The 19,159-nt window shown below is 41.6% G+C and overlaps 1 protein-coding gene across 1 annotated transcript; it reads left to right on the top strand.

Annotated features, from left to right (window-relative positions):
- Positions 1 to 2,093: 2,093 nt before the first annotated feature.
- On the top strand, positions 2,094 to 16,159 carry LOC310960590 (cilia- and flagella-associated protein 337; the record flags this gene model as incomplete). The annotated part of the gene is made up of 18 exons (XM_083932318.1): positions 2,094 to 2,164; positions 3,208 to 3,454; positions 3,573 to 3,719; positions 4,657 to 4,779; positions 4,862 to 5,033; positions 5,134 to 5,180; positions 5,276 to 5,413; positions 5,508 to 5,696; positions 6,650 to 6,841; positions 7,472 to 7,945; positions 8,071 to 8,220; positions 10,134 to 10,318; positions 11,121 to 11,260; positions 11,920 to 12,068; positions 12,313 to 12,524; positions 13,728 to 13,798; positions 15,965 to 16,020; positions 16,100 to 16,159. The coding sequence occupies 18 exons, from the start codon at positions 2,094 to 2,096 to the stop codon at positions 16,157 to 16,159; spliced, it is 2,823 nt and encodes a 940-aa protein (XP_083788444.1).
- Between the last annotated feature and the right edge of the window lie 3,000 nt (positions 16,160 to 19,159).

Here is a 19,159-nt window from a genome sequence, read left to right on the forward strand (position 1 = left end):
CATGCACAGCACAAGGCAGGGCATGAGCACATAAGAGGTCAGCAGGGGAAGCATTTGCAGTCCTAATGTCCACATAACTGTTTATTAATTAGCCACAGTTCATGGTCTTTGTCATGCTTTATTTATATTGAATGACTAAATGAGTTTGTATCACTGAGTACATGTACCAGCAAAGTACATGTATGGATGAAGTGACTCAATAAAGAGCAGGACCACTATTCATCATACAAGCTATTCAATAGAGTTTGTTTTTTAAATCTAAATATATAAATATATATTGTAGCAGCCTAAACAATTGATGTTGTGTTAATGTGTGTAAATGTCGTCAGATGTTTGCTTTATTTTAATTTCTATAATAAATGAGCAGCACTGCTTGAGCACTGATGTAATATTTTGGCTTTGGCTCCATCTAGTGGCTTTATTGGTAATAATATATATTTTAACACTTGGGCCATCCCCACAAATACCTTATCGCTACTGTAAGGCTCTCTGTTTTTTAATCAGGGGGTATGTTTATTTCTACTGTTTAAAGTATTGTGCCTGGTATACGTCTTTTCCCCCAATTTGTATTTATTTGGATCATACAGGGGGCGGTAGTAGCTCAGTCCATAGGTGACTGGGCTGGGCACCGGAGGGTTGCTGGTTCAAGTCACTGTGTGGACCATGAATGGAGTATGGACTGGTAGCACAGCACTGCTGAGGTGCTGTTGATCAAGCTACCGAACCCCTAACTGCTCGGGGTGCCGGTCACTGGCAGCCCCCTCGCTCTAACATCTCTCCATTGGTTGCATGTATATAGGTCCTGTCTGATCATGTGTGTGTATTTCGGGCCTGTGTGTGTGTGTGTGTAAAATAATACAGTGAAAATTGAATTTCCCCATTCGCGGGACTAATAAAGGAATTCTTCTTCATTTTGGAAACAATTGTGTTTCAGCCTCTTAACATCATGGCTACATCAGCTAAATATTTGCATATTAACATGAATAATGACTTTGTTCAAGATACATTTCGTTTCCACTTTTGTTCACCTACGTATCGCAGTAGTAGTGGCTGTCTGTCTTAGGGAAAAGTGGGAGATGCCTCGTCACCTTTAAAGACTGCTTTAAAGTCTACATGACACAACAGGGTGCCCTTTTTATATGTTATTAGTTCCACCTTCACATTTCTTACTAACAAGTCAAAATATGCTGTACAAATGTGTTTTACTGTTCTCCATTACTGTTGGTTGAATCTTATGTCGGGTGAATTCTGTATATATTTGAGCCCGTAATAGTACAGGCTACTGTAGGTTCTAATATTAGACCAGGTGCACAAATTGCCAAGCTGAGGAAACGCACAGGGACTTGGGTGCCTTCATTAGACAGAGGCAACTCTGGATAGCTCATGCTCATTGAAGTGTGTGTTGCCTGGCAATAATTGAACTGCACTAGTAAAATAAGTCTGTGGTGTGATAACATGAAAAAGTATCATTGATTGTTGCTTTTACTCTTTTTAACTAATATATTTGTGGAGTATAACACTATTGTATAAATATAAGATGTGTGCATATTATATTAGAACAGCTGAACTGTCCTTTGGGAAGAAGTTGCCAATATTAACTCTTCTGGGTGCTGACTAACTTTGCCTCTCTAAATGACTAATCCACTGAGGGCTCGTCTGTAGGGTTTGTTGCTCTGTTACCCCCAGCACACTTGCAGCTATTTTGGAAATTCATTTCTTGTAATGTGTTGACTTTCCCCCCATCTGAGAGTGGTCAAACACTTATGAGTGACGGATGGCTTATTGATCCACTGGACATTCCTTCCCTTTCTTGAAACTGGAAGGTTTAGTTGAGCAAAGAAAAGTTTGCCGGAGAAGACAGAGGGAGGGAAGGAAACAAAGGTTCTGTGTGTTTACACTGGGAGCATGGTGAGGATCTCAGATCAGCCTCAGCGCTCGAGGTTGCTGCGTCTTTTGTTTGCCACAAAGATCTGAAACCTCAAGGACTTGAAACCCTGACCACTCTAGGTCACATCTGGATTTGGAAATTCATCGGGAAAAGGTGGAGCCGTATCTGGTGTTTGGAAGAATTTTAAGAGGCTGAGGTTATCAATATGGATCCCTTGAGAAAAAACAAAAATCCATGGGTGCTTTATGAGATAGAGGTGCCACACAGCAGGTTTTGGTGAGTTTTCTTTAGCTTGTTCTGATTTGATCAATTTAACTGACCACTGTTCATTAACTGTGTGTGACATATTACTGCATACACAAGCCTGTTTGTCAATTTTGCATGTGATATGTTGGCTGTACATAACGTAATATTATTTTTGTGACACCAGTCTATATCTTCCCACATCTTATCACATCTTACTAAAATAAATCACTTAAAGTGAAAAAAAGATATGCTGGTTTCAATATATCTCCTTCACCCATCTACCCATGCAACCATCCTTTTATCTCATTACAAAAACTTATGTCAAGTCTATTATGAAGTTGCATCTCTCTGCTTCAGATTCACATATTTTCTCCTCTCAGACACCCACAAGGATTTCTTGCTCCCTTCCCACACAGCTTCAGATACGACAATCCTTTTTACACTCCATTTTCAACAAACAAATGCACTTTTATTACTTAATTATTTTACGGTTCCATTAGGATTGGTGAGAAATGTGAATGGTGTAAAGGGCCGCTCATGCATGTCCTGATGGACCTAGAAAAGAGTTATTGTTCCAGCTTGTTGTCTCCCCGAGCAACAGGGCCACAAAGGAGCTGGTGGTGGTGAAGAACACTTTGATGTTTTAAACACACCCCACACACCTAACTTTTATTCCCCCACCACTTGTTCTTAGTACACACACAAGTACACGATGTGATTTTTTTATTTTTTTTTAATCAGCAGTGTGTTATCCCAGTGCTACCACTTGGGAGTGCTGCGTTCATACTGCAGTGAGCCAGTCACAAACCTGACGTCAGTGACTGGATGAAGTTAATAAGCAGTCATAGTAACAAAAGAAAAACTTGATTGATCAATCTTTGGCTTCACTTGGCTTCAGTCCTACTTAGCCATCGTGTCTTTACTTCCAATTCTCTTATCCTGCATGTTTTGAACTGCAGCTGTAGCCAACATCTGCACACATAAGAACTAAATAAGAAGAAAAACCGTCCTGTTCCCACACACATTTCCAACGAGGAAACAAACATTTTCCCTTTAAATGACCATTGCTGCAGTGATCCAGCCTGTGGAGTCAGCCCTGCAGAGAAACTGACCCCAGAGCACCTACAGCTCCTGAGAAATGCATTTACCCGTCCAAAAGCTGGAGTGCAGATACATGAAAACAGGCCCAAAGGAAGGAGTGGAAGGAACAGAGGAGGAAATGAAGAGCGCAGAATGAAGTTTGAAGAGTTTCTGGAGGTCCTGAGGTCAGTTGTTGGTCCAGATGTTGACGACACATGGGTTAAGAGGTTCTTCAGTGAGGTAAGGAGAAATAAAGGGATGTCTTGTGCTGATAAGAAAAGAAAAGCACATATGCTGAGATGACTTCCAGGTGATCCTTGTAGAGCCACCGGGAGTCTTCTAACTGTTTCGTATCCAGGTAGATATCAGCTGTACCGGGCAGCTGAAGTGGCAGCAGCTTTGTTCCTACCTGCTACTGGAGTACACTGAGAGGGAGCGCGCCTCCATCCCCACAGCTGCTCTCCTGGACTCCGTGCCACAGATCAGACACTGCTCCCATAACAAGGTAGAAATCCAGCGGCCCACTGATATCTGGTAAAATGAGAAGGATTTTTGCATCTTTTCAGGATGTCCCAATGTTGAAAAAGGAACACTGAAAGGCCTAATGGGGGCACCAAAATTAATGGTCAGATCGTTTTAAGTAGATTGCCTACTACAACATAGATTTTGTTAACCTGCTCAGCTGTTAAGTAGCTAAAAGTAAAATCTTAGAACCACCAACTGTATGAAATTAGCCATATGAGCTAGTTTTAATACTATTTCCCTAAGAAATACATGTAAAAAACTAAAACTTTCTTACATTAAACCCGAACCAAACACAATTGAATCAAATGTATATCTGTAATGTAACAGTTGCATCACTTACCAGGCCAGAGTTTTCAGCAAAAAGCTCTGCTAACACTGCGCTAACTGCCCAGCACCATATGAGACACAGATAGCAGTTATGCTAGCTAGTGAAATAGTTCCAACATTAGCAGCTAAAGAGCTAGATATTGTCCTCAAAAGGTGTCAGAGAGCGAAATTAAGCTAGAAAAGAAATAAATAAGGTGAATATTGGATTTACAGTCGTCAGCTTGGCAGAAAAGGGTCTCCAAAAGGAACAAATGTCAATAGTTGTGTTTGCTAACAGGTTAGCCAGCTTTGTGTCTGTCAGCTAATAGAGGTCTACGCCCCCATTGTTTTATCTATTATAAAAGAAGTGTCGAAAAGAAGTTTAAAACCTACAACTCATATTGTGCAGAATAAATAAGGCATCTTGATTAATATTGGACCAAAAGTTGCCTCCAGCTTCTGTGTGTAATAAGCTGCATTTTTCTGCACAAATTCACCTTTTTTTTCTATACTCTGTGTATATATATTTTTTTTTCTCAAAGTGATACTTTTAAACCTCCAATAACTTTTTAAAAATAAACCATACTTTAACCAACTCATATTCTCTGCAGCGTTTGCCAACAGTGCGCGTGGTTGCTGTCTCCCACCCTCCTCCGCTCCGCTATATTAGTGTCAGTAAGGGAGGTCAGGTCACTGTCTGGAACAGCAGCCTACACATCCTCAAAACTCTCGGGGTGAGTGACATCATGGTACTACTTTTACATTCACATGGAAATACAACACACACACATTTATATTTAATCCTATTTAATCCAGCTTGCTGGAGACCCAACAGAGGAAGTGGCCAACACGAGGAGATTCAGAGGCTGGACCACTGACGCCGTCTATATGGGCAACATCCACAAAGTTGCCATAGCAACCGACTGCAGGGACTTGCACTTTGTCAATGTCTCCACAGGCAGTGTAATTGAGGATATCCACCTATTTGGTATACTTAGTGCTAACTAAATGTTACTGTCGTTATTGCAGTTTCTCTACAAACATCTACATTTTCAAGTGTTAACTCATCATCTCATTCTCACTCTAAGGGTTTCGTAGTGTCCCGACAGCTCTTTGTTACTGGCATGATGTTCAGGTAGGACCACTGTTCATTTCAGATGTTCTTTCCAGCTGAACAACTCTGCTCTGAAAGAAATAAACTCATCACTGTGCTCTTTTTTCCCCTCCAAGTGTCCAGAACGTCCATCTGTGCTGTTTCTGGGGGATGAAAAAGGAGGAGTCCACCTCATGTGTTTCCTGAATCCATCAAAAGGTCTTTTCAAGAATCCATCCAAGGTGGAGAATGGTCCACAGAGGATCTTTTTCCCAGTAAGCTTTGCCTTGTCTACTTAATTACTTAGCACAGTTCTGGTTCTTGTAGAGCAATGTGTTGAGCATTTATTGTTTTCTGTCGTGACCACAGGACCTCAGTGAACACAGCAACATGGTCTCCTACCGTCACATCCCTAACATCCACCAAGAACCAATCAACAGAGTGATGTTTGATCCCAGCGCCAACGTCATCATGACATCATCAGAAAGCGACACCACCTCAGTAGTCTTTACGAATGTGACACTGAACCAGGAGCCTTATATTTGGAAATTTAAGCAGGTAACTGACTTCACAGTGTGGTGTTGCCTGATCTGATGTTTAACAGGTTAGGGTTAGGGTTAGGGTTAGGGTTAGGGTGCCAACGTCATCATGACATCATCAGAAAGTGACACCACCTCAGTGGTCTTTACGAATGTGACACTGACCCAGGAGCCTTATATTTGGAAATTTAAGCAGGTAACTGACTTCACAGTGTGGTGTTGCCTGATCTGATGTTTAACAGGTAATTCAACATGTATTATGTATTCTCAATGCATTTAACTGTGTATCATACATTACATAACTCTGAATATTGGGATTAGTACAATATAAAGTATATTTTTATGCATCAGAAGTACATTTTTAAAAATGTATTCCTCTATGAACAGTAGTAGAGCAAGAAAGGAGTGTAATGATGTTTTCAGTTATCCACTTTGGACGTGGATCGAGGTCAGATGGAGGTCACAGTACTCTGGTCTGGGTGACCATGACCTAACTGGGTGGGTCAAGGTTTTAAAATGTCAACTTTCACTCCATTATTCCATTATTATTTTGGTTTTGAATCAATGGATGTCCTTATTTGGCAAATGCAAATAGAACAAAATGTATTCAGTGAATTATCCAGAGCCAGTTCTATTTAGAAGAGCAAATATGAGATGGGAGTCGAGTTATTTCTAAAGTTGACAGCATGCAGAAGCAGAAAGTGCCACTGACTGAAGTTATGTTGTTGCACAGAGTGTCATTAAACTGGGTGGTGATGCTTCCTGTTATTCACAATGACGATGGCCAGCACACTCATTTTATACTCTAATTAACTGTCTGGATATTTGAACAATAAAGCCACCATTACAAACTCCCCAGTTCAAAATACTGAGACCACTTGATTTAATTTGTATGATAAGAAGTGAGCATGCTTTATTTCTTAAAGCAACATATTCTGTATATCAACCTGGTCTTTCTTTTTCTCATTTCAGGGTGCAAAATGTTTTGATTACAATGAGTCACTGCAGTTGATGGTCACAGGAGGTTGTGACCGAGCAGTCAGACTGTGGACTCGATTTGTGACCACGCGTCCCGTAGCTACACTGCTGGGACACCACGCCACTGTGCTGGATGTTGCAATCTACCAACCTGTTGGGCAGATCTTCAGCTACTCCAGAGATGCTGTGAGTCATTACAGATCAAGCTTAGAATAGAGGCTGGAAAACATATTAAAGGGTCCCAAATTGTAAATAGTGAGATTTTCTAAAATAAAGCAGGTCGAGGTGCTATATATATATACTGTGAAAGTATCAAAACACTCAATCCACAGAGAAATTCTCCCAACCCGTATTCAGAAACTGTGTCTTTACATGAGCCGTTTCAACTTCTGTACTGTTCTGACGTCAAAACTATATAATATTTAGGTAGAAAATGCTGCTACAGTGCCGTTACTGTTGTTCGCAAGTGTGACGCTAAGACTCCAAGAGCACAGATGAGGAAGATCTGGAAACACTGACCAATCAGAGCAAACTAGGCTTTTTAAGGAGGGGACCTTAAAGAGACAGGCGCTGAAATGGAGCATTTCAGACAGAGAATAAATACGGGCATATTCAGACAGATAGTATGAGAATATTGATGTCATTTTTGAACATTATCGCATGTAAACATGTTCTAGTAGAAGCCGAAAAATACAAGCAAGAACCTGGAAATTAGCATAATAGGGGACCTTTACGTCATTTTATGCTATGACATGTATGATGCATGACGTATCACTGCTTGTTTATTTTGTAGTAAATGAGCGGTTCCTTTGTCAGGAGCTGAGGGTTTGGGACATCTCCAGCCATCACTGTCTGAAAACCATCCGCCTGCAGTTCCCCTGCCACCAGTCAGGTAGAATCCCAGAACAAGGCAACTTCCCCTTCCTGTTGCTGAGCCCGCCTCTTCCTCAGCAGACACTGTCTCATTTAGTGGTGGGATGCAAAGATTACCTAGCACTGCTCAACTTGACGGAAAGGAGAAGAGGAGGGGGTGGATGGTTGACGGATGAAGAAAAGGAACCTGGACCAGACATCCAGAGTGGTCCCGCCCTCTCCTGTGCTCTGTACAACTCCGCTCTGAGACAGGTAGTAACTGGACATGCTGACTCATCTGTGTCTCTGTGGGGCGTGGAGACAGGGAGGAGGCAGCTTCAGATCTTAAACGCTCATGGAGAAGATGAGCTCACCTGCATGTCACTAGACTCCTCACAAAGAAGACTTATCACTGGGGCTTGCAACGGCACCATTAAGGTTCTTCCTTTCTCACTATCAGTTTGTACAAAAATACTGTGAATTTGATATTATTGGTGGACTCCATGTCCATTTCACAGAGAGTTCAAAAGAGTTTGTTAATGAGAGGACCAATCCCCGGGCAGGTGTGGAACTTACTAAATGGCCTTAACCTGCACAAACTGGAGCCCATCACAAACTCTGAGGTCACCGGGTTGACCTGTCTCCATGACAACCAGCTTCTGGCTGTGGGTTGGAGCCAGCGAGTCGCTCAGTACAACATTGCAGCTGCCAAGGTAAAATTAAAGGTGCTTTCCACATCAGTTTCACATAGAGTAACTTGCTGAAAGCAGGGTTTTATCGCTCTCTCATGTTAGAAGTTTCAGGCCTTATGCACCTGTAACTACACTTAAAAGTGATGTCACAATGTCCCGGCGTGTATCACCGCAACAACAGACATTTAATGTAATCTGGTATTCCAGGTATTCACCCTCAAACTAGCATTGTTTATTCTCGCCGTCCTCCTCTTTCTTGATTTTTATGTTGCATTGCTGCAGGGTACCTTACAGACTTCAGATAGTGTGAAGAAGAGTCCGTGTGATTTGGACATAAAACAGCTCAAACAAAATAAAACAAAAATGCAAGACATTCTTATTTTTTTTGTGAATGTTTGGAAAAGTAGATGAGTAACTGTCTACTACTGGATGTACAAACAGAACCACCACCTACTGAAACCAAACATCTTTTGATTGACAGGCATTTCTGCAAAGTGCAGCACACACATTAACTAACGACCAAAAAAGCTTAAATACATCAAGACGTACACATTAAGATATCTTTCCACAGACATTGAGTGCTGCATGATGAGTCCCACACGGACAGCTGTCACCATAGTGACTAATCTGGAACAGACTTAAAACACTGTGTTGTCCTTAAGAGTGCTGACAACAGTTGTTTAAGTCGTTAAGCTCAGCCGTTGAAAATATTTGCTGCAACAGCCGCGCAAAATGTGTTTAATTAAAACCAATAAAGCTGCAGTTAAATATGTGATATATTTAAATCTTACCTCTCGTGTCTTTTTATTGCTAGTTAAAAAATGTCCTGAAAATTTCAGAGCCTAAAGAAAGATTCACCAAATCCACTATATACTGTATATACTTTATATACACACACACACACACACACACACACACATGCTGACACTCAGTAAGAAATAAAGATGAAGCCCTGGCCGTGCCCGTTTAAACACAAATACATACTGCAGTCTTAGACAAGTCTGGATGAACATGTTTTCACACCTCGAGTGCTTGTGTTACATTGTACCTCTCAACCTTTAACAACCATCTGCTCTGCGGTTAGATTCATCCCTCGGACACAGTAGAGACATTCAGTATTCATGCATTTCCACAAAAATTCTCAGTCATGTTTTTACCCCACTCACAATGTTTCTCATTGTGAAGCCCCTCTGCATCTGCAGTGTCGGGTTTTTGAAAAACATTAATCATTCAAAACCCTGTTTTTTTTAGGCGTAAATTATATCAGTGAATGACGTAAATTACACTTACACACGCACCTGGTGGCATCAAAGACATCGGTTCCATTTAAGACAGGGGTGTCCAAGCCTGCTCATGGAGAGCTACTGTCCTGCATGTTTTAGGTTTCTCTCTGCTCTAACACATCTGATTCTAATAATGTGCTCGTTATCAAGCAGCTGAAGCTTGTCACGGGTTGGAAAATTGTTAGACTCAGGTGTGTTAGAGCAGGGAGAAACCTTAAACATGCAGTATCTCTCAATGAGCAGGGTTGGACACCCCGGATCTAAGACACCAGCACCAGTAATCCTCTGACGTCCACTGTGCTGGGTTACCGGGTCCATTTGAAAGAGCTGACCTCAGCACTGTAGCCCAGAGGTGTACACAAAATCTGTAAACCAGAGAGGGAAATAGAGCTGGTTTCTGCAAGGCAACAAAAACAATTACATGTTATTTCAGATCATTTGTAAACTGTCAAACTGTTGGAAATGATGTGAAAAGTTTCACAATTTCAGCCATCAAGCTCACGCATACAGTGGTGCCTGAAGACAATATAGTATTTTGTGTTTTCTGGTAAAACCTCCTAAAACTGGTCAATCCGAATACTGCACACAGTTCATTTTTATAATCAATAAAAGCTCTGCTGTTTAATATTTACAACCTTGTATATAATGCAGGATTTGTATGTAAGAGCAGACATGTCGTGGAAGTCAAGCGGTGTCCACAAATCAGACATCTTAACTGTGCGTCAATGCTCCGCCCTGGGGGTCGTTGCCACGGCGAGCCATGACGGAGAGGTCATCGTCTGGAGGCTGGAGACGCAAGGACCCGTGCTTCGTCTACAGACACCGCCACAGAAAGGGTGAGAAAATGCAGCCTTGATGTGAAGTTAGTAAAGATGCTCGAGTCGAGGTAGGGCTGGAAAGTAAGTACTGTACTTTAGTACATGTTTGAAGTACTTGTACTTTACCTGAGTATTTCCATTTTATACATACAAGTATGTTGTGTTGCTACTCCACAAAACGTCAGAGGAAGATATTGTACTGCATTTACATGTTATATGCCTATAAAATACAATACATGTTTAAAGATTACGACACCCACCTGTAACTCAAAGAGACCATGTGCTTAATTATGCATAACTCTAAGCTTTAATGTTATTTAAATGGGTGGGTTGTATAAAAAAAAAAACCTTTACAGTTGGGGGTTGGGAAATTACTTATAGAGAACAAAACTGTTTTTTGGCACCAGGATGTAAACATTTTTATTACGTCTGCTGTAATATTGGGTTATTTTAACATGGGAGTCTATGGGCATTGACTCGCTTTTGGAGTCAGCCTCAAGTGGCCATTTGATGTATTGCCGCTTTTTCATGTTGGCTTCATTTTTCAGCTTGATGCTTGTTTGATGCTCCTTAGAAACTCAAGAAATAGAATTTTCCATTATTTCCCATGAAAAATCAAAGATTAAAGAAAAGTCAAAATTACAAACAAATGTATGAAGCATAACTTTTTTTTTCTTCATTCCTTTCCAAATAATTATCTCACAACCTTAGCTCTTGTCTAGTTGTAAATCAATAATTTGTCAAGAGTACTACCTAATGAGTGAGTAGTGTTAAAAGTGGTAGCCTGATGTTTGTTTTTCCTTTTCTGGTGTACATCTAGAGTGGCCCTGCCTGTGGACTCCCTCTTGTTCCTGCAGCATCGGGCTGGCAACAGAAAGTTGAGAAACAGAGGTGTCCTGGTCTCATCGCAGGCTGGCTTCCTCTGCTTTTGGAGCATCACCGGACAGACGCACACCTATGGTGAGTGCGGATGCGAGAGGCAGGATGGATGCAGAGATTATCATTCAAAAGAACCAGATGCTAAAGTAAAAAGGCATGATTTTAGAATAACACTCTCACCGTACGAGGGAGGTGGAATAACCGCACTGTACAAGCAATTGACAAGCATCTGTCAGTTTTAATGATCCCCCCGTAAGATGGATTCAGCCAGAACAGCCAGAGCAGTGACAGTTAGGCTGAACTGTTGACTTGGCCCCCCGCCTGTACCATTCCTGGCAGCCCACAACTATGTCGCTTTCCAGAGCCCATCTGTGTTTAGTGGTGTAGGATTTGTGCACTATGACCACTGGGCATGGGTGCATGAGTGAGCCAGTGTGTGTTTGTGTGTGTATAGGTTTGTCTATGCGTCCATGCATTTTTCTAGCAGAAAGGAACCAGCATAATATGGAGATGTGTGACATAAAATATAATGGTAGCAAATTGGTATTTATCTCAAAACTGTTTTCTTAAAAGTGGCACAAAATCAGACTTCCTAGATTTACTTTCATGCAGGTTTCTTCCTGTAGAACTTCAGGAATCCAAACCTACAGGAGACTACTGTAAAAATGAAAATTTGACTTGCTTTCTTTATGTTTGGAAAACTGCAATGCACAGTTCATTTTTTTTCGACCTCGTTCCAGGCCGGTTCTATGCTCCAGAGCAGCCAGGTGAGCGTGTGCTGAGCCTGAGCTCAGATCAGCCTAAAAACACCATCCTGGTCTCTGGAGACACAACGGGCTGGCTTCAGATCTGGGACATCTGTCACTATGCACAGGACATCCAACACGAGGTGTGTGTGTGTGTGTGTGTGTGTGTGTGTGTGTGTGTGTGTGTGTGTGTGTGTGTGTGTGTGTGTGTGTGTGTGTGTGTGTGTGTGTGTGTGTGTGTGTGTGTGTGTGTGTGTGTGTGTGTGTGTGTGTGTGTGTGTGTGTGTGTGTGTGTGTTTAAATAATACAATGAAATAAATAAAAGATGAAGTGTGTTCTGTACTGTACTGTGTATCCTCATTCCTGAGGCCTTCTTTTTCCACATAGCCAGTTTGTGAGCAGCCTCCTCTGCTGCAGCGTTGGAGGGCACATGAGAGAGCATTAGTAAGTGTGGAAGTCCTCGAGGTGGTTGACAGATTGTTTGTCCTCACGGCCTCAGCTGATGGCTCTACTGGACTGTGGACCGTGGACGGTGATCGTGTGGGTTCTTTCGGGCAGGGAGTGATGTGGAATATCACTGAGACAGCTACTTACGAGAGGTGAGGATCGTGAGTTTCTATCAAATAATTGGAAAATTAAAAATAGTCTGAGAGGGACGAAATTATATTTCCATAAGTATCATAATATGCTAACTTTCAGGTTCATGTTTACATGCTTTACTGTTAACCCCCCCCCACACACACACACACACAACCACCCACACACACACACACACACACACACACACACACACACACACACACACATTATTACACGTTCTACCTATATATAGTATAGTTGTGACATCACAACTGTACAGAAGTCCTAAAGTTTAAAGGCACAGTTTCTGAATACAGTTGTGTGTGTTTCTCTGTGGACTGAGCGTTTTGATACTTTCAGAGTATTTATATTGCACTATAACCTGCTTTACAATTTTAAAAAACTACATGTAAATCTCATTTTTTTACATTATGGGACCTTTAAATAAATAAATGACGCAAATTCAGATTAGTAGGGAAACAAAAAATACTTATGTGTAGCCCACTGAGGGTTAACAAGTTGACTCTGTGTGCTAACTCTTCCATGGCCGAGGCCATAAATGCTAAAAATGACAGCACATATGCTGCCTGTGAAGCATATTGGATCATACAGTCCAAAATTTTGAGGATGACGTGTGTAAACATGGCAGCCTTTATGGGATTTTATTATTACAATCTGCTAACACACAGTAGAGTGTACAGAAGATGCCCAAACAAGTAATGGTGTCAACAGTGAATGATTTGCACCAAATCTAATATAGAGAAATACGTCATGGTTGAGTGCTTCCTCCCAAAAGAAACTTCCCTGGTTGTTTCCACAGACATATGAGTCTTTAATAGAAAGTTGAGTTTGGTTAAAGGTCATAAACTCTGGTTTGGCCCAGGCCTTTGCTGTGTGCATGACTGTATTTCAGTCACATGTTGGGGTAACAGAAACCATAAAGGAGAGAACACTCAGGAGTAATTGAATATAAGAGATGAGAAAATGCAGTGAAGTGGAAGTCAGAGTGAGCACATGCTTAGATACATGTGAGGGTGTGAGGGAAAAGAATGGTGGTCTAAAAATCAATCAAGTTGTTAACATCATCGTCTCTGCCCACTCTCTTCTCACTCTGTCTGTCACTGCCTCTAAGGCAACTGATTTGTCGACCATCCACAGAGACATTTAAATGTCTCTGCTGTAGCTCTTGCATAAGTGTTGACTAATTCTTTTTTTTTTGCCAGAACCGTGGCTCCAGGGATGGCAATGTCAACCAAGTACTCGCAAAACTACTCTGACACTCCCTTCAGCCTCAGTATGCCAGGGAAAACATTATACCTAACATTGTCATGTTAGCATTGTCATTGTGAGCATGTTAGCATTCTGATATTAGCATTAATGTTGTGTTGGATGGTGCATTCACATGCTCATCGGATGGTCCCATTTCCCGTGTTGGGAAGCTATTCTTCCGCTTTAAGTCGTAATGTGGAAACACCATGGATGCAAAAATGAAGATGTGTTCTATCTTATTGCTCAGAACATTTAAACAACACATTGATAGCTGTTTCTAGTTTGGAGCTTTATCTTAGTGATTTGGCACAGACTTGTTGCTGCACCTGTACGTTTCTTAAAACCACTAGAATATGCTCTTTACCTGACTTGTTTACAGGTTCAATGCTAATAAATCACCTTTCACGTTAACTGGGTAACTCTACATGGCCAACTAACAGTAATATCATATTACAGATGAAATGAGAAAAATGTATATACAATATGGGCATTAATAACAAGCTTTTTACCATCAAAGTTGCATCTTCTTCCGCCAGGTTTCTGCGCAATATGCATCAACTCGACAAGTCATGAACAAACATTTTCGCAGAGTTTCCGAATTGTTGTTCTGATATGAGGGGGCGTTTACATGAATTTTTCGGGAACAAATTCTTCCAATTATTAATTATAAGCACAGCCTCATAGAGCTGTAGACCCTTATTTTGGCTCTACATTGTCAAGTTTTTAGCATACTGCATACTGCCACATACATTTTAATAATGTATTAGGTAGTGCAAACATGTCAAATTTGAATCAAAGAATTCCACATATGCATCATTTCTCGAGATGTTGTCTTCATCTGAGAGGCTGCCAAGCATTCACTTCTAAACCCTCATTTTTGCCACGAAAGTCTTGAACCATTCAGAAGACTTTTAAACAGCTAATCAGTGGAGCATTTTTATATGTTGAATCAATAATCAGTCAGTTTTAATGTATCAAAGAAAGCAGTCTTAAAATGCACACACACACACACACACACACACACACACACACACACACACACACACACACACACACACACACACACACACACACACACACACACACACACACACACACACACAGGAGCACAGAGAGTTCTCATGTGCAGGCCAATGATACCACACAAACGGAGTCTGGTTTAAATCAAATCTACCAACAAACACTCACACAGATATCGGACTCTGTGACAAAATATTATCCAGCAGAGATCACAGTCTAGTTCAGAGACATGAACAAAATTGGGAAACCTGTCTAATCTAAAGTAAACAGCTTTGTGTTTGCACAAGTCAACTCTCTTCAGCGATGAGCGAAATATTTTGCTTCTGACATCCACAGGAAGACACAAAAGAAACTGACAGAAGGCACAGAGGAGAGGACAGAGGGTGTCAAACCAGAGCTTGGCAAGGTTAAAAGTCAAGTACCTGGTCCCACCAACAGGGGTCAAACTTCAGAGGAAGAATGCTGCTCTGAAGGTAAGCATTCAGTGGAAACAGGTGTTTTGAGGTGCTACACACACACACACACACACACAGCCTCTCCCTGACCCAGGCTCTCTCCAGTCACATTTGGCTGTGCACTGGGAATGTCCCAATCAGTAATTACCACTTCTGTTGGAAACCCTCTACACATGTGTACGGGTATGTGCTGCGGAAAGCGCAGAGGTCAGGATGGCCTTCCAAGCTAATTAAACCTGATACTCTGATTAAATCATGTCCAATTCCACCGGGTTATGAAGAGAACAGTCGGAGCATTCTTCACATTCCCCTCCTCTGAAGTCTGGAGCTCAGCTCAGGAACATTTGGGCAATGTTCTGCTCCAAAGACACAAGCCAGATTTAAACGCGCTAATGCTCGAAGTTTGTGTGTGTGTGTGTGTGTGCACAAGATATTTTCTACACTTTCCTTTCACTGTATGCCTATTACTCAGAACTCGCCAAAATAAGCGATTAGCTGTGCTTTCTCAGCAACCACACCCAAGCAGACAGTTATGCGCATGCACACACACACACACACACACACACACACACACACACACACACACACACACACACACACACACACACACACACACACACACACACACACACACACACACACACACACACACACAAAGACACACACAAACACACACACAAACACAAACTTATGTTGTCTCCTGTCATCCACTTCAGCTTCATCCAACAGCTCAGCGGAGAATGACCACAACGAGCAACCTCAGCAGCCCATGGTAAAGTCCAAACACATAATCAGCAGCTGATGCGTGTACACTTGTCATTCTTACCACAACTGTCTCCTGTGTGTTTCAGTATCTGTGTGAGGACTTAAGCCAGACGGTGGATGACAGCCGGCACAGCCATCACTGCTGATTGGCTGTTTTCGCCCCCATCAGGCTCTGGTCCTGCAGGTGACTTTTACACTGATTACTGGATCCTTTCCCTTCTCTCCTCCTACTGCCGACTTGATGAACACCCGTTCTTTAAAGTGTAATCCTGGTGCAAAATCATCCCATGGTCTTTTTCGGCACTTACATACACCAAATAAGCCATCGAGACAGTTTTTTCGTGAAATCCAGTAGTGTCGCTAACAGCCGGATGTGGCTAACACTGATTAGCTCGGGGCAGCACGGTGAAGGCAACTTTGAATTCTCTGGACACTGACCTGATCTGTTCACACATGGGCTCAATCGAACATTACACAGACTTTATAGGGAGTTGGCAGGGTAAAGTCCCATACAGTTCTGCCGGGTAATGTCTAGATAATTTCAGGTTTGCAATGCATGTGTGAAAGGGGCTCGGGTTTGTGGACGTCCAGTAACAACCGGCATAAAAATACTGGTCAGCACATGCGCCTATAAAAGGCTCGATCAATTCTGGAGGAATGTGAGGGCGAGCTTCCACTTCCTTTCGACCCTGTTGTGGCTATAGCGCTCCACGCTCAGGCTGAAGTTGTCCAGAAAAACAGAATTGATGGGAAGGGATAATGAAAGAGGGATAAAATAAGAAATGGAGAAATCCTGTTCTATTTCAGATACATCTGATGGGAATACATTATTTCTCTCATGTGAGTGTTTGCATACATGTCTTCCCCACCTCCTCTTGTTCTTGTTTCTTGTTTATCTTTACTGCTCTAAATCTTTTTCTTGATCTCTCTCTCTGTTGAGCTTCTTTGTCCTCTCTCCGTCTTCATCTCCTCACTGTGACCTTGTCCCTTTGTATTGTGTTGTCCTGGCACACACTGCATTTACGGCATGTGCATTAACATAGCTGCCAATTTATGTGGACTGACCACTGAGTGGAAGTATAAAACACTTCCACCAATTCCTCTTGCTGCTTGACAGGCTTCTATGATGATGCTCTCTAAACTCTGCTCCATCTTTATGAAAATAGTTTTCTGAATCTGAAGCTAAAAAAGAGTAAATTTTCCTCTTTTTAACTCTTTTTCCAGGTGATGCCTCCACTGAGGATTTACCCACAATCCCCCGGCTGTGGTATCAGTGTTTGACTTGCAGCAAAAGGCTCAGCTCTGCTCCTCTCACAGCCTCTGGAAGGAAAAGTGAGCTCCCTGCCTGTCCAGTTAGATATAAACAAAGGTGCAGACATGAATGCTGGTTTTCTGCGTTCCTGTGTTTCATAAAATCATCTTGACACTGTATATTGAATATGTCTGTTTAAATATATCAAATAAATACTGTACTGGCAACTTGCAATATAGGCAACACTGCTCCATGTTTTCATTTAGTGTATTTATTATTGTGTTTCCTTCATTCTAAACTGATTCTTGTCTATCTTTTACTTACCTCTTCTTTAAAGGAATAGTTTTGACATTGTTTGTATGCAAAGTATGATAGTCAATTCGCTTATCTTAGCATAAAGACTGGAAACAGTTTGCCTGGGTCTGTCTTAAGGTAAATAATATTCCTTCCAGCATCTCTAAAACCAGCTACTTAACACATTATATGTTTGTTTAATCCTTACAAACACAGATGTAAGCTCACAACTTGTCATGTTTTCCTCCACTTCCAGCCTTTATGCTAACTGTAAGTACCTGTTAGCTTCATACATAATGCTCAATGCTTTTTCGTTGCTTGGTGCAGTCACACTCCCTGGAGTATTGTTGTTACCATGAGGTTGCCAGGCAGCCAGATGAGACCCAACATTTTGTTACCATCAGAAAGAGCCTGGCTAGCTGTTTCCCCTAGTTTCCAGTTTATGCTAAGCTATGCTAAGTTAAGGGTATCTACCGTATTGGTGAACTACTGCTTTAAAATTTCAGGCCATACATGTGACTGTATTTGTGCTTCACAATACCCTTATTGTTGTAAAGCTTTTATCAGCAGTGTCCTAATATTTGAGACTTCTGAGTCATTCAAACAGACAGACATCTGAGCCATCTCAACCATTTATCTCAACTCAACCCTAAGTAGGCTACATACGGGTCTGCTGAATTGCACAAATTTGCGACACAATACTCAATGGCCTATTTTCGCTTGTTTTCTTTCCATATTCAATTTTGCGACTTCTTTGCATGTGCTTGCCCGCTCATCCTGAAAAACCGGGTTATTTTAAGCGTCGGTCTGGATGGGGGAGGAAGTGAGCACAGAGCCCTTTCTCCAGTTTGTTTCTCTGGGATAAATACAAACAGACACAGCTGGAACAAACAGGGAAAGTCATGGAGACTGCACTTTTGCCCCCTGAGGCATCTGTAAGACGTAACATAGTGCTACTGAAATGTGTTGTGTTGTCAGAAAAGTCTGACACAGGTGATGACATTTTCAAACAAAAGTATTTATCTTTATCTTGTTTTTTGCAGCGGAATAAAAACAAAATTACATTTTTATAGATCTCTCAGTTAGTTGTCCATGACAGTGGGACCTTTGGTTTGAGGAATTTCTTTTTTGTCAGTGTGAAAATACAGTTTAAAAAGACCATGTACAATTGACAGAAACTTAAAATGGAAGATGCATTCAGCTGTGAAAAATGTGGCTTCTGCTTGTCTAAGAGCAGATCATTTTTACATCTTGCATGGGTCAAAAGAACAACAAAATGTCTTTTTGTTTATGTAGCTGTGTTCTTTGAAAAACCCTTACGGGATGCAGTCACCCGTGTGTGTGTGTGTGTGTGTGTGTGTGTGTGTGTGTGTGTGTGTGTGTGTGTGTGTGTGTGTGTGTGTGTGTGTGTGTGTGTGTGTGTGTGTGTGTGTGTGTGTGTGTGTGTGTGTGTGTGTGTGTGTGTGTGTGTGTGTGTGTGTGTGTGTTTTGATGCAAAACAGAAGCTCTTTTACAAATTGGCTAAATGGCAGATTAAAGATTCCTTTCACAGATTTCTAACATCAGCAAAGACCTCTCTCACCACCCTGGAGAACAACTA

This window comes from Echiichthys vipera, assembly GCF_963691815.1.
Source record: "Echiichthys vipera genome assembly, chromosome: 18".
NCBI classification, from domain to species: Eukaryota; Metazoa; Chordata; class Actinopteri; order Perciformes; family Trachinidae; genus Echiichthys; species Echiichthys vipera.